The 20,101-nt window shown below is 42.9% G+C and overlaps 1 protein-coding gene across 4 annotated transcripts in view; it reads left to right on the forward strand.

The window, feature by feature from the left end:
• UBOX5 (U-box domain containing 5) overlaps positions 1–19,003 on the forward strand; it is a 31,787-nt gene extending 12,784 nt beyond the window's left edge. For 2 of the 4 annotated variants that reach the window (XM_006187113.3, XM_032461955.1), the window contains exons 2-5: positions 11,494–11,588; positions 12,768–13,968; positions 15,700–15,861; positions 18,252–18,993. In XM_006187113.3, the coding sequence (XP_006187175.1) occupies positions 11,535–11,588; positions 12,768–13,968; positions 15,700–15,861; positions 18,252–18,460 (1,626 nt within the window). In that variant the 5' untranslated portion in view covers positions 11,494–11,534 and the 3' untranslated portion in view covers positions 18,461–18,993. Of the gene's footprint in view, positions 1–11,493; positions 11,589–12,767; positions 13,969–15,699; positions 15,862–18,251 lie in introns of all 4 variants that reach the window. The other 2 variants (XM_032461954.1, XM_032461956.1) reach the window with 2 other exon arrangements.
• Positions 19,004–20,101: the final 1,098 nt, after the last annotated feature.

Here is a 20,101-nt window from a genome sequence, read left to right on the forward strand (position 1 = left end):
GCATGTTCTAGTATTTCATTCCTTTTTATGGCTGAAGGAATATTCCATAGCATGGGTATGCTGTATCTTGTTTATCCATTCATCAGCTGAGGGACACTGGGGCCTTTTGGCTATTGTGAATAGTACTGTTGGGGATACTCATATATAAATTTTTATTTGAACAGCTGTTTTCAATACTTCTGGGGTATATCTAGAAATGAAATTGCTGGGTCATTTGTTAATTCTGTGTAACTTACTGAGGAACCACCAGACTTTTCCACAGTGTCTGTACCATTTTACATTCCTACCAACAATGTACTAGGGTTACAGTTTCTCCATGGCTTTACTGACACTTATTATTTTCATTTTTTTTTAAAAAATAGCCATCCTGGCAGGTGTGCAGTGGAATTTCATTGTGGTTTTGATTTGTATTTCCCTAGTGGCTAATGATATTTGGTATCTTTTCAATCTTAATATCAAGTTTTCTAATCTGTGAACACAGAATGTCTTTCCACATTTCTTTAGATCTTCTTTAAATTTTTTTGGCAACATTTTGTAGTTTTCAGTGTACAAGTCTTGTACCTCCTCAGTTAAATTTATTCCTAGGGGTTGTATTTTTTTGATGCTATTGTAAATGGAATTTTCTTAATTTCCTTTTTGAATTGCTCATTTCTAGTGTATAGAAATACAACTGATTTACCCTGCACCTCTGCTTAATTCTTTTATTAGCTCTTTTAATTTGTGTGTGTGTTTGTGTTCTTTAGGATTTTCTGTATATAGAATCATGTCGTCTGTGTATAGAAATAGTTTATTTCTTCCTTTCCACTTTGGATACCTTTTAATTTTATTTTGTTGCCTAATTGCTCTGGCTAGAACTTACAGTACAAAACTGAATAGAAGTGGTGAAAGCAGGCATCCTTGTCTTGTTCCTGATCTTAGGGGGAATGCTTTCAGTCTTTCACCATTGAGTATGATATTAATTGGGATTTTCATAAACATTCTTTATCGTGTTGAGGAAGATCCTTTCTGAATTTTTTTTTAGTGTAAGTATGTCCAACATAGTACATGGAACATTCTTATAACTAAACAAATAAAAAATCCATTGTTTATCCAAATTTCGGATTTAAGTGGGCATTTTTAATTTTTATTTGCTAAGTTGACGACCCTAAGAAAATACAGCACCAAGGCAGGGGTTTTTTTGAGGGCAGAAGAGACTTGAATGTTGTTTACATGTTGAGGAAAAGGTCCAAGAGTCTGAGATAAATTGAAGATTTAAGAAAGAGGTAAGAACAGATGGAAGAAGGCCCTGGCGCAGAGGGACACAGTTGGGGTCAGATTTGTATATGGAGAGCCTGACTGCCTTTCCTGGGTTCCCATACAATTTTTCTGACACTGCTATTAAGGCACTGATTAAATGGTATTTGAACCCTTTGCCCATCCATTCCTTGTTTTGATCCTATGAGTTTCTTAAGAGTAAAAACTGTGTCCATTTGTGTCTAGCAGAGTGCCTTGCACATATTAAGCCCTTGAAGGGTAAATGAGTTCCAAGTATATAACATTGCAAGCTTCTTTGGTCCTCCTGGGCCCCTCTCACTGGTGGGTGACTGTGTGGGATAGGCTGGGACAGCTGTCTTTCATTTTAACCAGCTATAAGAAAAATGCGCACAAGTCAGATTTTTTACTTGGATGGACAAGTAACTCAATTTAGAAATTATGAGAAGTATTGTACTTCTTTAAAAGCTGAAGTGCCCAATTTATAAAATTGCTCAGTGCATTGGTATTCCACCCACTCTTTTGAGGTTAAATGCTTTTCTCTTATTTGACAGGTAATCTTTTCTTTTTTTTTCCCTCTGTAACCTGTTTGAGCCTAGTCTTTAAAATATGTCTATCTGCCAGAATTACTTTCCATTACATTTTCGTGAGACTCAAAAATCAGCTTGTGTAATTCAGCTATGGCAACTTCTTCATAGGCCAAAGGAAGATGGGTGCACAGGTGTTCAGAGTGTCATGGTCACCTTATTATCTTTTAAATTATCCCTCCACACTTCCCCACCCCTCAGTTCTGAGTCTTCAACAACAAAAAGTTTTGCTTGGCTGCCTTAAGGTCCAAGGAAGCACAGACAGAAACCTTCCAGATAGGATGACCAATTTGTCCCCATTTGCTTAGGACTTTTCTGGTTTTAGCACTGAAAATTCCTTGTTCAGGAAAACCCCTCCGTCCTGAGTAGTCCACATGGTTGGTCACCCTGCCTCTGGATCCCTTCCCAGCCCTTCCCTTGCACTTTCCCTTCCTCAGCCTGAGTACAGGGAAGCAAAGGAGAAGGGTCTGCCTCCATCTGGATATCCAGTCCTCTACGGGCTGGACGCTGCAGGAAATACTCTGAGTGTGTATCTGGAGCCTCATTCTTCTTTATATCATCCTGAAACCTCAGGAACCCAGACCAATTTTTTAACTACTTACAACTTTAAACATACGAAAAGAAAAAAACAGCTTATCCCACCACTCTAATACATTGCATATTTTAAATTTCTGCATGTCCACCATTACCTCCCAAACTAGGTGTACATAATCCTAGATACAGATTTTTTAAAAATGTGTGATCATAATATTTCTAATATTTAAAGTTCCTTTTCTTTTTTTTATATTTACTTTTGTATTTTTCTACACGTATTTTTCATTTAAGTGACAGGTACACCAAGAAAAAACATGTTGCTCAGATTTGTTTCTGACAGTGTGTGTGGATAGCAGGAATCCATGGAATCGTCAGTTGAGGAGCTTAGATCTGGGTGAGGAACTTTTAAGACTTCTGTAGTAATAGAGCATTTGGACTTAGAAAATAAAAGAACAGCACAAGGAATCCAAACTGTTCTGTATCTTAACTTTGGTACACAAAAAATGATCACACAGTCTGTGCATAGAATAAAATTGTATAGTACTAAACACACAGGCACACACAAGTAAGTGCATGGAAAGCTGGTGAAATCTGAGTAAGATCAGCGGCCTGCATCAATAGTTTCCTGGTTGTCATGTGCTGTAACTGCAAGATGTTACCATTGAGGGAGTGGTTAAGAGGTATGTGAGATCTCTTTGTATTATTTCTTACCATGCACATGAATTTACAGTGACCTTAAAATTTTAAAGTTTAATTAAAATTAAAATTCAAAGATTTCTTAGAAGGTAGCTTTGAAATCCTTGTGAGATACTCAGTAATATGTTATACATAGTTCATTTTCCTCCTTCCTCTTAAAGAATCCCTTCCCTTAAAAAAAAATAGAGGAAGAAAATGTCAAGGGAAGAACTGAGACTGCTAGTTTATTTCTAAGTAGTTGGTACTTTGATATTCATCCTTGATCTCTTCAGAAAGCCATTTGCAAAGGTAGCCCCTCACATAGTATAAAAAAGAAAGTGCAAACACATCAGCCAGAGGAAAGGGAAACCCCTTGAAGGGTGAATTGCCTCTAAGTGGTTTAGAATTGCTGTTGTCACCTAGGAGGTTAATGGCAGACTTTTCATTAGTGTCATTTCTCTCTCTGGTTATAAGCCATCTGTGACTTCCCTTTGACCAGTAGCTTTCAAATTCTTTTATTACAACCTTAGTACAACTCTTAGTAAGAAATAACATTTTATATCAAAATTCAGGATAACTAGATAGATAAGTATACAGTTTCATACATATATATATATCTCAAACTAAAGTTTCACAGAACACTGCTCACCCTCGTGTATGATGCACTCTGACATTTTCTTTCTATTCTACTTATTTTTTTTTTAAATGAGGGTTATGGCTCAGTAATTTGAATTCTTGATTCTTAATCTGCAGTTTGGAAAAATACTGCCTCAGCCCTGCAGGTAAAGTAGTCTAACACCCCTTGGCATGACATTCAAGGTCCTCCCCATCACCTCCATCTGCCCTCCCAGCCCTGCCTCCTCCAGCTGAATGGCATAGTCAGCATTTCCTAGATTTGCCTCACAACATCCCATTTCTGTGCCTTGACTCTTACTGGTCCCTGTCCCTAGTGCCCTTCCCCTTTTGTTTTTCTTCTTGCCTCTTGGCTCCTATAGTCAAGCACATATTGTCCGATTTACCACTAGTATGTTGTATCTGTCCTTCAGAGTTGCCCATGAGGTCTGGCATGTGTCTTAGTTGTTTCTAGTTTAAACTTGACTCCTATGAATTCTTCCCTGACTTCTCAGTATACTTTTGGCCAGTGTTTTCAATCTTTTTCATCAAAGGCCACAATAAGAAATACGTTTTATGTTGAGCCTGTATATACGTTTGTTATATGTATTTGTATAAAACTGAAACAAAAGTTTCACGAAATAGTGTACTATGTGCACTTTGGTATTTTGTACTTTTAGTTTATGTTTTTCTTCAACCTATAACTTGATTTCAAAACACAAATTGAAAAACATTGCTTTAGGCCATGCTTCCCTACTCTCAATGTCATCTGCAGAAGACTGTTACAAACTTCTGTATGCCATAATCACTGTTGGAAGGAAGTCTGGAATGCCTCAAGACTTGAGGACAGGACCATTTTATTTAATTTTGGGTTTTTTTCCCCCATAAAAAGACAGAGAATATTTATTGCAGCTTTTTATAGTAAAAGAAATTAAAAATGTGAGCATTAGGGCAATGGAGAAATAAACCGTGTTTTAGTCATACAATTGAATATTGTGAAGCAGTTAAAATGAATAAACTAGATATACAAACTTCAACATGGAAAAACTTAATAATGTTTAATAGAAAAGCAAGTTGCAAGATAATGCACGTAGTAAATTATCATTAAGGTACATTAATGGGACACAAACATGGCAAAATGTTAGCATGTGCTAAATCTAGTTGATGGGTATAAGCATGTCTACTGTATTCTATACTTTACCTTTTTACCTAAAATATTTCATGATAAGAAAACCTTTGTAGTGAAAGTTGACGTGTTATCTGCTTATAAACCTTTATTATCTTGCTATCTTACAATGCCATATTATTAAGCCATTATTATTATTTGGTTCCAAGCTGCTTTTCTGAACCGCAGGACATTTTAGCCATGATCTGTGGTCCCCAATTTATACTCAGGCTTAGCCTCTCTTGTACTTAGATGCTAAATTTGGATAAGGAGCCTATAATTTGTAAGTACTTACTGGACAATATTTGCAGTGAGTTCATGTAACATGGCCATTTTCTAGGCAGGGCTGAGGAGACGGTCTTCCTGGTTGAGGCTGTTTGTATTTTCATATGGTGAGCCATTCTTTTTTTTGTGGGTTAAGCAGTAAGGAGGAGATACTTACCTTAAAAGATCAGAGCTGTTGGTACCAGAGAGGAAAAGATCACATGAAGACCTGAATGGCAGCCAGAGTCCTGTAGAATCCTACAGTGTTTGGGCATCACTGTTTCCCAGAGAAAAGGATACCATGATTTGTAAGATTTTTTTTAAAGGGTCTGTTACTCTAGTCCTGTAATGTCACAGTCACTTCTTTCAATTTGATCTCTAGTCCTAATTTGTTTCCAGTCACTTTTCCCCCAGTCAGTCTTTATTATTATCATTAGATTATTTCTTAAGAGCAGTTTTAGGCTTACAGAAAAATTGAGCAGATAATGCAGAGTTCCTATATACATCATCTCCCTTTCATACAGTTTCTGTATTATTAACCTATTTCATTAGTGAGGTATATTTGTTATAACTGATGAGCCAGTATTGATATATTATTGTTAACTTTAGTCCATAGTTTACATTAAGGTTTATTCTTTGTATTGTACAGTTCTGTGGATTTTGGCAAAGGCATAAGGCCACATATTATAGTGTCATACAGAATAGTTTCACCACCTGACCATTTCATTTTTATCTCTACTCCTGTGCCTAGCGTAGGACTTGTGAATGTTCCTTGTATGTACAATGGTATCTCATCTAAAATTAAATATGAGCAACCAAATTTGGTACAGTTTGAAAAACATTTAAAGAACCATCTGCCACAACCAAACAGAGCCTATCTTAGGGTTAAAAAGGATGATTTAAAATTGGAAAATGTGTTATATCTCATTAATCTGTCAAATAAGAAAAATAATAAAACTCAATATATAGAGAAAATCAGAATTCAAAGCATATCCTTGATTTTCAAAAAAACTATGAAAATTAGAGTGTTTTATTAACATAAAAAGAATATTTCAATCTTACAATCAGCATTATGTTCAAAGATGAAACACTAGAGGCATTTTCTAATGGGAACAAAACAAGCATGACAACTTTAATATTTTTCCATGTAATTCTAGCAGTTCCAGCTAATGCAGTAAGATGAGAGACAGAAATGAGTGACTGTTTTAAGAAAGAAGATCTCATTATTACTGAGATTGTAGCACCTCCCCCCAAAAAAACCCTGAAAATTTGTTAAAATCAATGAGTTCAGTAAGACAACTGGGCACATAATAAAGATACCAAAATGAAAAGCATCCTTAACATAGGAATAACTGGATAGAAAAAGTAACAGGATAAAAGGATCCTGTTCATAAATAGTAACCTTAACAAGAAACATGTGGGACTCCTTAAGGAAAAAGTGTCAAACTGTACTAAGACAAAAAAAAAAAAAAAAAAGACAAAAATCTACTTAAGATTTTTATCTTAATATTAGTAAAAAGTTGCAAACAACCTAAATTTCACCAAAAAGAGGATGGTTTATTATTTCTACCCCATCCTGTTCCAAAATGATTTTAAGGTAGCTTTCACAACATATACTATGACAAAAATAAGTAAAGAATTCAGACAAAGAGAAATTTGAGGGATGGGCCACAGATTTCATTCTGAACTTTCTAGCAGCCAAAGACCATGATCAATTATATGATTCATATTCACACCTCAAAATATTGAGTTGATTGGAAAAAGCAACTGTTCCTAGTACTGAGACCAAGGAGAGAATTTTCTCATGGGTCTCAAAGAAAGGCTACCATGCAGAATAGAGAATGATCATTTTGACAACCTCATAAAACCACCCGACTTTATAGAGCTGTTTGGTTTTTTTTTTTTAACGTTTCTTGCTAACAGGCCACACAGAACCAGTGAACCATTTGGTAAAGTATATCTGCAACGGAGCAGGGAATGTGGTAATGGTTATGGCTGGGATGAACATGAGGATAGCCCAGTACATTGCTCTGAGGGGCAGCTCAATGGGGTAATACATTTTAGAGACCGCGGTTATGGTTGTCAGTTGGTGTCTGGTGCCACCCTGGTGTCCCTGTGAACCTTCACAGATTGGCCACTGAGTTTTTATAAATGTATTACATTTACCTATCTATCTATCTATCTATCTATCTATCTATCTATCTATCTATCTATCTATGAAGGAAAGTGCCCTATTTATTTCAGGGTGCCAAGCAAGGAGTCTAAGGCAGCTAGTGCTCAAAACACCTGAACTCTAATTTTTTTGCTGCAGATGAGGATCCACACTGCTAAGAAGTTTGTCAGATAGTGTTGTGGGATATAATTGCAACAGCCACCAGAGGTACCAGGCAGGAGGCAAGAAGTAATACTTAGGCTGGCACTAAAAAGAATTTAATTTGGATGGACTGAGCAGTCTCTATACATAATTTCTCAAGTTAGAGTTTGGTTAAGTGCTGTAGGGAACAAGTTGGCTGTGTCTGGTCAGTTACAGGTCCATGTACTTTAATAGCTGACTAATGGAATTAACAACCTCTGCTGAAGGTTGAGACACCTCATGAGGTGAGATGCTTGAATAGAAGGCTAGCTTACCTAAAGATTTTTCTTAAGAAAAAACAATTTGAGGCTTGATCCAACATACGTTGGAAAGGGCTGTCAAGGTTTCTAAACTTCCACATCACAGAGCCTAGCCACATTAACTCTAAGTTTGGAAGAATTGATTTTTTTTTAATGAATAATACCAAACGTTGACCTAAGTAACAGAGGGAAAAAAAGTTGTAAGGTGTCTGTAGAACATCTGACTTTAAGCTGTATAACTTCCTGGTAAATCCTTCAAAAGGTAAATTGTGTCCAAGTAGGCAATAACCAGAGTGGTTTAGGAAGGTTTGGAATCTGAGTCCCAGCTTAATCTTTGAGCCTCAGTTTCTTCACCTATGAAATAAGGATATTAGTACACACTTTAGGGCTAACCAGTCAGTGAGATCTAAATAAAATAAAATGTCTGGTGGCCTCCTCTAAGCCATTTTGTGTCTGTGCTTCCCTGGCCAGAGTTGTGTTTTTGCTGCTGGATGGTCCTTGTCTAATGACTCCCTGGAAGAGTGAGCCCAGGGTTTGCTGAGTGCAGATACAGTGCAGATAAACCTTTTAAATTACTGTGTTGATTGGAAGGGCAGTCGGATTTCCCGCTTTCAGGTATCTGAGGTGGAATTTTTTAAAGTGATAAGATAGCGAAAGTTTGAAAACCCTTGGATCAGTCTTGCCCTTTTCGTCCTGGTCATCTCTCAAGTCCACCCTCAGGAACAGGTATCTGGTGATCAGCTGAACCAGGGGTTAAAGGCAAAGGGCCGTTGTCCTAAGGGTGGTCACACCTGGGCAACTCTGCTACCATTTACTGTTGAGTTGGGTACTCAGATTAAGTTTTGAAGATCTTTCCGTTTGGCTTCGTACTCCTGAGCTCTTCATCATGGCTCCAAGAAGCCCCTGCCCAACTTGCTTTGGTCTTGGCATTTACATTCTCAGATAAATGAATATCATGATATGTAGAATAAATCCAAGCTAAAAGGCCACAGTGTAAAACGTTCAAGAAGATAACAGGAGATAGGAAGAATGTAAATGTCAGTGAAGTCAGTGCCTCCAACTGGGAAATCTAATCAGTACTTCAAGGGATTGGCATTGTTATCTCTGCCAGAGTTTGTTTTGTCTTTGAAAGTCAGAAAAAAAGTCCTAGGATGTGTACTGTGGGGATAGAGATGATTGCGTATCTTTCTAATATGAACCACCTCTCAGTATTTTGATATTATAACAGTTTCTTTCTCTGTTTTTTCTTACCAAAGCCCTCTCCCATCAGGGCACGAGGGGAGGAGAGAACTTCCTGTGGCAGTGAAAAGGAAACCCTTGCAAACCCCAGAGCTGGCTAACTTTACTGGTTAACCTAGGGCCAGCTTAGTTCTGTACTTGCAGGTGTGTTGTGTCAAAGTCATGTTGGCTGTTCTCCTTTGGCAAATCTTAGGCTTACTTTTTCAGGAGAAATGTTTTGTTTCCTTGGTCTGGGCTATATGTTAATTTTAATACTTCCATATTAAATTAAACTCAATGGCTTGATTTTATATTGAAACAAAACAAAAACTTAATGAGAAGCCACTGCCCTAGTTGGGCAGGAGAATTGAAGGAAGGGCGGCTCTAAATGAGTTCTGGTTTCCTGACCAAAATGGGGTACACACAGGGCCCTGAGAATATTTGCAGATGTAATTCCTCAGATGCTTACTTTTGAGTTATTTTGGAGAACAAGAAGGTGTTAGAAGCCTGGAGATATTAATACAATCTTCCAAAAAAGGAATTCTATCAACTAGTCCGTGTTGATTCCAGGCCAGATTCTAGAAGGCTCTGGCAAAGGGACAGCATGTACGCCTCAAAAAGTAAGAAGCACGAGGCGTCTTAGTGTAGCTTCTGAACAAAGGAGACTTTAGGCCAAGGATTCGCTACCCCATCAGATTCATCTCCCTCTTTCAATAATACGTATTTTGTAATGTTTCTTCCTGAACTTAAAATCAAAGATAATACAACCTTCCTATGTAGTTACAAAACAAACATACTTGTGTATACAAATGCCTTAACAGTAAGTAAAGGAGACATTTTAAATTGTGATAATAAAATTTATTCTCATGTGTGACTGTTTGCGTATGACCATACTGTAAGGTATTAAGAAGTAATCAAAAACTTTTTTTTACCAATATGTAGAATCACCTAGAATGCAGACAAATGCAGACTGTCAGTTGTATTAGCATTTCTTCCAGTGATGTGGTTTTCAGAAATGGTGAACACCTCTTGATAAAGATCAGAAGTAAGCAAAGTATGATCTTCCTGTGATTTACCTAGAAGCTCCCTTCCTAGAAAATTCAGCATATATTAAAACCATATTAAAAAAGACTTTGTGTTTATAATGTGAAACTGACATAGGGGCTAGGCTAAGACAATAAACATTTAAAGGTCTCATGGTAGATCTTCACCATGCAGAAACTGCCCACTAAGATGCTGCAAGATGCCCAGTGTGCCTGGCCTTTGCAAGCGGCACCTACTGAGCATGACAGCAAAAAGACTCCAGAGGGTGGCCCTGTCTCTGTTGGGAGTTTTTCATGGCCTTGTCTGCCAGATGGAAAAACACAGAATGGCTGACTGGCCTCATCCAAGGAGTTCGGATCTGTTGGAGAGGCTTACCTCTGGGAAGGATGTTTCTAGTGACTTCTCTGCTGATCTCCCCAGAGAGTAACAAAGGCTGTTGGACATTGGTCATTTTTTTTCTTCCAGTTTTACTGCGCTGTAATTGATGTATAACATTGTACAAGTTTAAGATATACAACATAATGATTTGATACATGTATGTATATATTGTGAAATGATTACCATAATAAGCTTAGTTAATATCTGTCACCTCACTTAGTTACTTTTTTTTTTTTCTCGTGATGAGAACTTTTAAGATCTGCTGTCTTAGGAGCTTTCAAATATATAATACAGTGTTGTTAACTGTAATCACCATGTGATATATTAGATCCCTAGAACTTACTTATAACTAGAAGTTTGTACCTTTTGACCACCTTCATCCATTTCCCTTACCCTGGATATTGGTCATCAAAATGACTACAGTTGACCCTTGAACAGCACAGGTTTGACCTGCACAGGTCTACTTATATGTGGATTTTTTTTTTCACTAAATAACACACTGCAGTACCACACAAGGTTGGTTGAAATCACTTATGCGGAACCATTGATATAGAGGGTATGTGGACTTTCCACCATGTAGAGGGTCGGCACCCTTAACACTCGCGTTGTTCAAGGGTCAGCCATATTTGGATTAGATGTTCTTTTAAGGTGCTTTCTAACTCTAAGATTTTCTGTTTCTCAATAATGGTATTTTTGACTCTTCTAATTCTTTTTGTTCTAATAAAAAAACATAATTGCATTAACAAGTATTCAATGTCAAAGATGCCTAGCACCACTGTGATTCTCTCCTGTGACCCTTTTCACAAGTAGTCCTGTTCTTTCTCTGAGCTCAGCCACTTTTGACCCTCCCTTCCCTGTGGAAGCCCCCCTGCAGAACTGACAGTCCCTTGCTTCCATTGGGTCTTTAGAACAGCTGTCAGCAAGAGAACGAACCTACACATTCTGCAAAAGAAATCTCTGCAATTTTTCAGTGATTCAGTTTCCAGATCACATGTCGTATACAGAGAGAGTGAGTGTAGACGCTGAGAGTGTGTGTGTTAAGGTTTTTGTTGGTATCCTGTTTGATTCTTACCTCTTAGGAATCAACTCCTAAAAGTTTAGATTTGAATTTTAACTTGTCTAATACCAAGTTTTTTTGTTTGTTTGTTTAAGGCTATTTCTGATGCTTGGAAGCTATCCTTACAGCCATAAAGATGGTAATAAATCTTTGCCTCCCACAGTTCAAACCAAGAATTTACTGCAACAAGGTAAACAAAACAAGTATATATACATAGATAAATACATGACATCGACTTTTCTTGTTTTTCCCCATTTCCAGCCTTGTGTATGTAGACTTAATTCAGGCTTAATGTGCTTTCACCTTCAATCTGTTAGATTCTACCAGATGATATTTAGGTGAGCATGGGTCAGGCTGCACCTCTAGACTCAGTACCGTTACAAGCTGAGCTGTGACTCATTTTGTGGAGGGTGCTCTTCCCTTTGATGATAAATTTTAATTTCACTCAAAGTCATAGTGAAGGTAGAAATTCTCTCTCTCCCCTGCTGCTGTTCTTGCTAACTTCTCATGCTAGAAATAATGGCTTATAGTTGTTACTTGGATTCCTTGTTCTTTATTACTTGAGTTAAGCTGCCTCCCATTTTGTGCAAAGGAGGATATCTTTCCACAGTCCTGAGCAGGGAGTCAGGAAACTCCAAGGGGAGAATTGAACTCCTCCCCTAATTTGGAATTTCTGCACACAGCGTACTATTTCAGGTTCCCAGGTTATTAAGCTGACTCCTTCAGACGATATTGTAAAATTTCCATTGATTATAACAAGTATTGGAAATATTAAAAGAGGAAGAGACTACTCACAGTCCCATCCTAGCATATTCACTGTTTTAAATTTCCCATAGTCTTTTTGTGGCCTTTGTCCCTGTGTACACGTTTTTTCCCCCAAGTTTCATCATTCATACATTTACAAGAAGCTTGTTTGTTATACTTCCCTAAGGAAATTGTTACAGTTGGTAGAGTTCAAGTATAAAATTGAGAGCTTTAGTGAACATCTTTGTTTTCCCCTAAGTCTGCATGTTTTCATCCTCTGAAATTAAAAAGACACTTGTATATTTGCCCCCTTTTCACAGAAATACTATTTTGAAGGGATTTTTGGTTGGCTAGGCAGAGTTTTGTTTGTCAGATTTTTAAGGATGGCCAGTTGGCGGGGACACAGTTGCCTTCAGTCTTTGACCCGATCTTGGATGCCTGCAAAAAACAAAAACAAACAAACAAACAAAAACCCCAAGAAAATTCGATGTAATAGAGGAAATTTAAAGTGAGGAACTTTAGATTTTCTTTAGAGTTTTCTTAAAAGTGACAAGTTCTTGAAAACTAGTTGTCTTCATGTGGACCTCATCAAATTAGTGTGTCTCATTTTTATCATTAAATCTAGATATCAGCTGATGGTTATGAAGTAGAAAATCTCATCTCTGAAGACCTCACAAAGAGAAGTCATGGTTTTAGGACAGAGTATTTCATTAAGCCACCAGTCTATGTGACAGTTTCTTTTCCCTTCAATGTGGAAATCTGTAGGGTTAACATAGACCTCACAGCTGGAGGAGGCCAGAATGTCACTGGCCTGGAAATGTACACATCTGCCGTATCCAGCAGAGCATCTTGGAATACCCCTGAGAGCCGGACCCTGGGCCCAGCTGAGCCATCCGTCCTGGACAAGGAAGCATTCACCTTGGTGGGCAAAGTCTTGTTGAAAAACCAGAGCCAAGTAGTGTTTAGCCACAGGGGCTTCAAGGCCAGGCCACCTTTTGGCCCGATGGATGCCACACTCCCCTCTCCTGCTGTTGTGGCCCAGGAGCTCTGGAATAAAGGGGCTCTTTCTCTTAGTCATGTGGCCCATCTCAAGATCTGTATCACCCATGTGACAGGCAGTGGTATCCCTTGTATCAAGAGGTTGGAAGTGTGGGGTCAGCCAGCCAAAACCTGCTCTCAGGAGGTCATAGACAGTGTCCTGCTGGTTGCCTCAGAGAGCCTTCCTCAGGACTTATCTCTGCAGGCCCCAGCCTTGCCCATGGAGAGTGACTGTGATGCCGGGGTCCAGTCCGAGGGCCAGCAGGCCCCCTCCAGCCTACAGGAGCTGGCCGAGGTAATTCAGGATGTACCTGAAGAGTTCCTGGATCCCATCACCCTGGAGATCATGCCTTACCCTATGCTGCTGCCCTCAGGCAAGGTCATTGACCAGAGCACCCTGGAAAAGTGTAACCGCAGTGAAGCCGCATGGGGCCGAGTGCCCAGTGACCCTTTCACAGGAGTAGCCTTTACTCCACACTCCCAGCCCCTGCCTCACCCGTCCCTGAAGGCCCGGATCGACCATTTCCTGCTCCAGCACTCCGTCCCTGGCTGCCACCTGCTTGGGAGAGCACCAACTGCTTTGGCATTGACCCCTTCTTCCATTGCTCTGCCCTCTCGGAAAAGGAAAATGGAGCAGGCTGAACATGCCCCGGACAGCAGCCTTGGCTTAAATGCTTCCTGTTTTTCTACCACAAGCCTTTTGGTCTCCCCCCCTACCTCAGAGCACACTGCGAAGAAAATGAAAGCTGCCAGTGAGCTCAGTCTGACACACATGGATTGTTCAACAGGTAATCTCCCATCCTGTGTCCAAGCCCATTGTCATCTCTGCTTCCAGGTGACAGTTGGCACTTGCCCTTTGTTTTATGCTTTGCCAGCTTAAATTAGCCCAAACTTACTAGTGTAAAAAACCACATATTCATTATCTTATAGCTTCTCTGGTCAGGAATCCAGGTATAACTTAGCTGAATTTTCTGTTTCAGGGTCCGCCAAGGCTGCTGTCAGTGTTGGCAGGGCTGCAGCCATCTGAAGGCTTGACTGGGGAAGGAGTCAGTTCTTTGCTGAATTGTTGCACTGGAGGCTTTCTTCATCCTTAGACCTTTTAATGTGAAGAAGTACATTAATAAACTTCCTAACGTTGAATCGTTGTTATATTCTTGGAGGAAACTCCATTTGGTCATGCTTCTTTTAGCGTGCTGCTTGGTTCTGTTTGCTAGTGTTTTTATTTAGGATTTTTACATTCCTTGGATTGGACTGCAGTTGTGTGTGTGTGTGTGTGTGTGCGCGCGCGCACGCATGCACATGTGCACACCATCTTTGGTCAGGTTTTGGTGTCAGGTTTATTTGCTCTATAAGGAGAATTAGGAAATTTTCCTTTTCTAAACTCTGGAGCAACTAATAGTATTAGAAAAATGTGCTCTTTACATTGTTTGGTAGAATTCCCCTGTGACTGTCAGTGCTTGGTGCTTTTGGAGACAGCTCTTTGACAAATTTTTCTTTTTCCTTATGCAAACCAGTCTGTTGAGATTTTATCATTCTTTAATTTCCTCTCTTGTTCTAAAAGGCTTATGCAGTAGTGCACTTAAAGGCTGCATCTCTGTTTTCTCTGGCTTTGAGTGTAAATTTTAGTTAACAAGACCCCCAGAAACTCCTGGAAATGTCTGAGATGCAGTGGAACAAGATGAGGAGGAAGGTGCTCAGACCCTGATGTCTGTGGGGGTCTCCAGTGATGTTGGCCTTAACAGATTTGTTGGTGACACAGGACCGTGCTGACCAGTGCTCCTTCAAGGCCTCCAGTTGATAAGACTGTGTCCTACATACTGTAGACCAAACATTCTACACCCCAGTTTGGGGTGGTTTTGTGGACCCTGCTACCAGACAGATCTCTGGGTCCTTTCTTGGGCAGCTGTCCCCCTCCCCCATTGCCTTTGTCCTCAGCACACAGCCTGAGAAGGCCCTCTAGATAGTGGGGCGGGCAGAGGGAGGGCTTCATCATTCCACTCAGTGACAACCGCTTCGCTTTAAATTTACCTAAGGAGAGAGAGGACACGCACACCAAGAGAGTGCAGGCCAGTGGCCTTGCAGAGTGGCGGGGAACCCCGGAGGGAGGAGACAGAGGAAGAGCAGCTAAGGCTGTTGGGGAGGGAATAGGGGCAGGGAACAAGGCTGGACGTTAGCTTGCCCCAGTCTTCTCCCTGGCAGGCAGGGAGGCCTTCAGAAAGTAGGGTGCAGTTCTGCAGGTGAGCCACCAGGTGGCCTAGGCCTGCTGAGTAATTTGTCGAGGAGGAGGAAAGAGCGCAGAGCCCAGGAACCCTAAAAGCAGTGTGGGATGGGTAAGAACTGCCATGGAGCCTAGAGCTTTAACTCCTGGTCGTCTGTCATCACAATCCTCTAGTAGACATTAGAGAGGACTCTCTTTACATTTGTGTCTGTTGGTTGGAAGTACTGTTTTGGGGTCCTCAGAGGACCTTGTGTTTTGGTCTTCTCTCTCTGGATATTGTGGTCTGTGCATCTCTCAACAGGTCCAGTGTCCCATGAGCAAAAGCTGTCACAAAGCTTGGAAATTGCCTTGACGTCGACCCTTGGCTCCATGCCCTCCTTCACTGCTCGGCTGACCAGGGGACAGGTCCAGCACCTTGGCACAAGAGGGAGCAGTACTTCCTGGAGGCCGGGCGCCAGCTCGGGTAAGATGGGCCCTGTCTGTTTCCTTGGAGCCCTCAATCAGGCTGCTGGGCCATGCCCTGGGGGCTGTGTGGACCTCTGCGCCCAGCCTCCTCAGCCCTGACACCCAGGCCTGGGGCTCGAACCAGGGAAAGTTGAGGGGCTGCCTGTGGAGTTTAACTTTTCACAAAAAAGGCTTTCTTTAGTCGATTCTTAGTAATTCTGTGGACTTAGGGCTTAGCTACCCTCTGCTTTGCTTTTTGGTAAGGTCTAATGTTAATTATTCTGTCCTGAGGACTTTTTTTGTCTCTCCTTTTTTGTTTATTTTTCTCACACAGTCTGCCTCCCATCTGACACCTGGGGTACTTTATGTGAATGTGGAGGGCGGTTTCAGGTTGAGTGTATCATCTTTATCCCTTCTTGTTAACATTTTCACCAGCATCTTAGAACAGTGGTAGCTTACTGAGCCAAGTTGTGCCTAAAATGGACCTGGGACCGCATTGGATGACAGAATCAATTAGGATACAAAGTGAGAGGACCCAGGGCCTTTTTCACAAGGTGAAATCTGGTGGGGCTAACGATAAAGTGTGCACTTGATTCCTCTGCCTGTCCAAAGTTAGTCCCTTCCCTTGTGGTGGATCCCAGGCCATCTTGCCTTTCTCTCATGTCCTCACCTCCCTGTCTCTCTGATTATGTTTCCATCCTGACCATTCCCAAGAACTTGTCTTGTCCAGGTGACCAGCAGTTTTCATGACCCTAAATCCGACGGTCAGTTACCCTCTCAGCAGCACCTGTTGGGGCTAACCAGCCTCTCCTTCCTGAAACAGTCTCTCTTCAGTTTCCATTGCTAACTCTTCCTTCTATTCTAGACTCTGGTCTTGGTACCCTCTTCCCTATACTCTGTGTCATCCAAGTGAGAGCCCATCTGGTGACTGCCATGTTCACCTATAGCTCCTGCCTCTCCTTTACTCAGACCCCGACCTCCCTTACAGCTACTTGGCACCTCTGTGTGAGAAACTCATGGATATCTTGAGTGGAATTCTAACTCAGAACTGCAGGCACCCTCCAAAGTTCCCCCCACCCAGTCCCCCATCATCCCATCACTGGTAAAGAGCAGCATCTTCTGCCTTTTAGTCAGGCCTGTAACCTGGAAGTCATCCGTGGTTTCCGTCAACATTCCTGACATTCTGTTCATCATCAAGTCCTGTGTATACTTCTCCAAAGTAGGTCTCAGGGAGGTCCTCTCCACTCCTTCTCTTGCTGCTGCCCTGGCCTTGGCTCGTGCTCCGCTCCCCCAGATTCCTGTGACAGCCCCTGATGCTCCCCAAGCCACCCTTGCCTTGCTCATCATCTTCACAGGAGCCAGAGGGATCTCCTTACAATGTAAACCAGGTCATGGTACTCCACTTCTTAGAATCCTTCCAGGGCATCTCATTGAACTTGGAATAAAATCTAAACTGCTGCCTGTGAGGTCCTGCATGCCCCAGCCCCCCTGCATCCTGCTCTGCAGTCTCATCTGAAGCCACACTCTCACTCATCACCTCTGTCTTTTCTGTTTCTTTAAGGGACCGGCCACTCTTTGTACTTGCTGTCTCTTTCACTCTTGCATGGCTGGCTACCTTTCATCCTTATGGCTCTTCCCTTGAGAGGTCATCCTTGCCCTCTCCAGATGGGTGTGGACTGGTGGGGAAAGAGCAGCGGCCCTAGGCAAGGGCCCTGAGAGGAGGAAGAACTGCAGGTGTAGCTTAGGGAGGAGGGTGGGAGTACCTGCCCACTGTGGCCCTCATTCAGCAGACCCTGTGGGAAGCATGGAAGGAGAGAGCCTGCAGCACAGGAAGGGGATTGATGGGTTAAGAGGGGAGCTGCTGGGCTCCAGAGCTAGAGAGAAGCAGGTGCCAGGCTCAGCCAGCAAGCCTGCTACAGACAGACCTCAGCCCTGCCCCTCTGGTGACCTCCATTCCTCCTTGACCTGCCCATCCCAGGTACATGAGGCCATTTTTTGCTTTTTTCTCTTCTTGTCATATCTCACCCTTCTTGCTGTTTATCAAGATAGTCTTGTGCCTTGCTCTGGCCTTGGCACCCTGTCCCAGAGGAAAGCCCATCTTGCTGGGAGAGCAGCAGGAAGGGCCCAGTGCTGCCCAGCAGCCCTCAGAAGGCGGCTTTTCTTGAGCATTTATTGGAGCACTGAGATTTGATGATCAAGAGAAGGCCCCCCAGTTCCCAGGCTCCCTGGCACGCTCTCCTCCCAGATCAGTCAGAGGCAGCCTAGGGAGGGAGAAAGCCAGGCTGCTCAGGGGTGCAGGGTAGAGAAGCTTCCTGTCCCACTCCAGGCACGTGCCCTCCCTCCAGGTTGGAGCCTGGATCCAGAGCAGTTTTCCCTAACCCTGGCCTATTTTTCTCCCTGATTTACCAGAGCAGCCTGGGAGTATCCTGGGCCCCGAGTGCGCCTCCTGCAAAAGAGTGTTTTCTCCCTACTTCAAAAAGGAGCCCGTGTACCAGCTTCCCTGTGGCCACCTGCTGTGCCGGCCCTGCCTGGGTGAGAAGCAGCGCTCCCTGCCCATGACATGCACAGCCTGCCAGCGGCCCATCGCCAGCCAGGATGTCCTGCGGGTTCACTTCTGAGTGATCGGCCTCAACCCGAGAAGACCCATCGCTGGGAGGAGCTGAGCAAGAGCAGAAGTGGGGGTCAGAGCCCCTGAGGTCTGGCCAGGTCCCAAGCACAGAGGGGCCTTTGCTTTCCTGGGGGCTTTCCTGTTTTCCCCTCCCACAGTGCACACAGGGGCCTGCCGAGTGAGGGGAGGTGGGAGGGGCACCCTACGCCGCCCAAGTGGCAATAGGATAACAAAGCCATAGTTTGGGCTGGGAGGGATGGGGGACATGTTCCTGCCCTTTCATGCACCCCTTCCAGCCCCCTGCCAGAGCCCAGGGCCTGCTAGAGCCAGCCCCTCCCTGCCAAGGGCCCCCCAAGTTGTCTGCACACACCCCTCATCTTACAGGGTGGATGTGAACGGAGCACAACAGACTGGCTTGGGGTGTCTGAGAGCCTCCGACTTCAGTGTCGCCCAGAAATGGACCGAGGCAAGGGTCTGGGCAGTGAATGACTCAGCCCCTCTGACTCTCAGACCACTCCCAGCCTTAATAAAGTGATGGTTGACGTCCCCTGTGGCTTCCTCCCATCTGTGTCATCATTCTCCTATAGCTGCACCCACCCACACAAGGTGGCACTGTCCCAGGGCAGCCGTGAGCAGTCACTGCAACCCTGTTAGGCTGTAATTTGGGTCAGTGGCCTGGAGTGACAAGAACTCGCCTTCGCAGAGGAGCCTGACCGTGAGGGCTTGCAGGGGGTGTACACACCGGTGGGGCAGGTCGAGCAGCCCCCTAAGCGGGTGACAGCTCACTTAGCCGCATGTTGATGGAGCTGCACTGTCCTCAGATGGGGAAGGGGCCTTTTCTGCATGGGACCTATTTTAGAAAAAAATACTTGTTTATAGGCTGCATTTTTTTTCTACTCAAAATTTAGTTTTATGGAGTCCTAGAGAGAATATATGTATTCCTAACTGTTTACCGTATGGAATAGATTCTAGTCATGAAGAACGTCACTGAGGAAATACAACATGCTATTCCCGATTCCCTTCTGAGTATGTTTGGGAGGGAGAAGCCCAGTGATGCTTCATATTTTTGTTCTTGAGATTTCATCACAGGGACCTGTGGACAGGCTGGGGGGTCCTTGAGGCTACCCGGGAATCTGAGCCACTGGCCCTCCCGCCCCTCCCACGGGCCCCTGGCCTCGCTCTAGGGGGACCCCCCCGGGAGAAGGCCAGCGTTCTTTCTGGCTTCCGTGCTTTGCAGCAGGGGGCAGAGAGAAGTACAGTTCTTAGACTAACAGGGCAAAGAGAGCGTGTCTTAAAAATACAGATTCTTGGACTCCAGATCCAAGAATTTAGAGATTGGGGGTTGGAGTTAGAGAAGCTGTTTTTAAGAGTTCCTAGAGGATGTGTATGTCCACAAACGTGGCTGCCGAGAGGCAATCCCACCCTCCCTTCTGCCTCTGGTGACGCTTCCCTTGACCCCTCCTCGCATGACCCTCCACGAGGCTCCAGGGTCTGCGCTGGTGGGCTTTCCTCTTGGCTGGTGAGGCTCCTGTGTCCTTTGGCTTTAAATGTCTGGGCCGTTCCAGATGCTTGGCTTACCCTTCTTGTGTGCGTGTGTTCTAGGAAAAGCCCCACCGTTTATTTGCAGCAAAAGCCCTGCTGCGGTGGTTGG

The sequence above is a fragment of the Camelus ferus genome, chromosome 19 (assembly GCF_009834535.1).
Source record: "Camelus ferus isolate YT-003-E chromosome 19, BCGSAC_Cfer_1.0, whole genome shotgun sequence".
In the NCBI taxonomy this organism is placed as follows: domain Eukaryota; kingdom Metazoa; phylum Chordata; class Mammalia; order Artiodactyla; family Camelidae; genus Camelus; species Camelus ferus.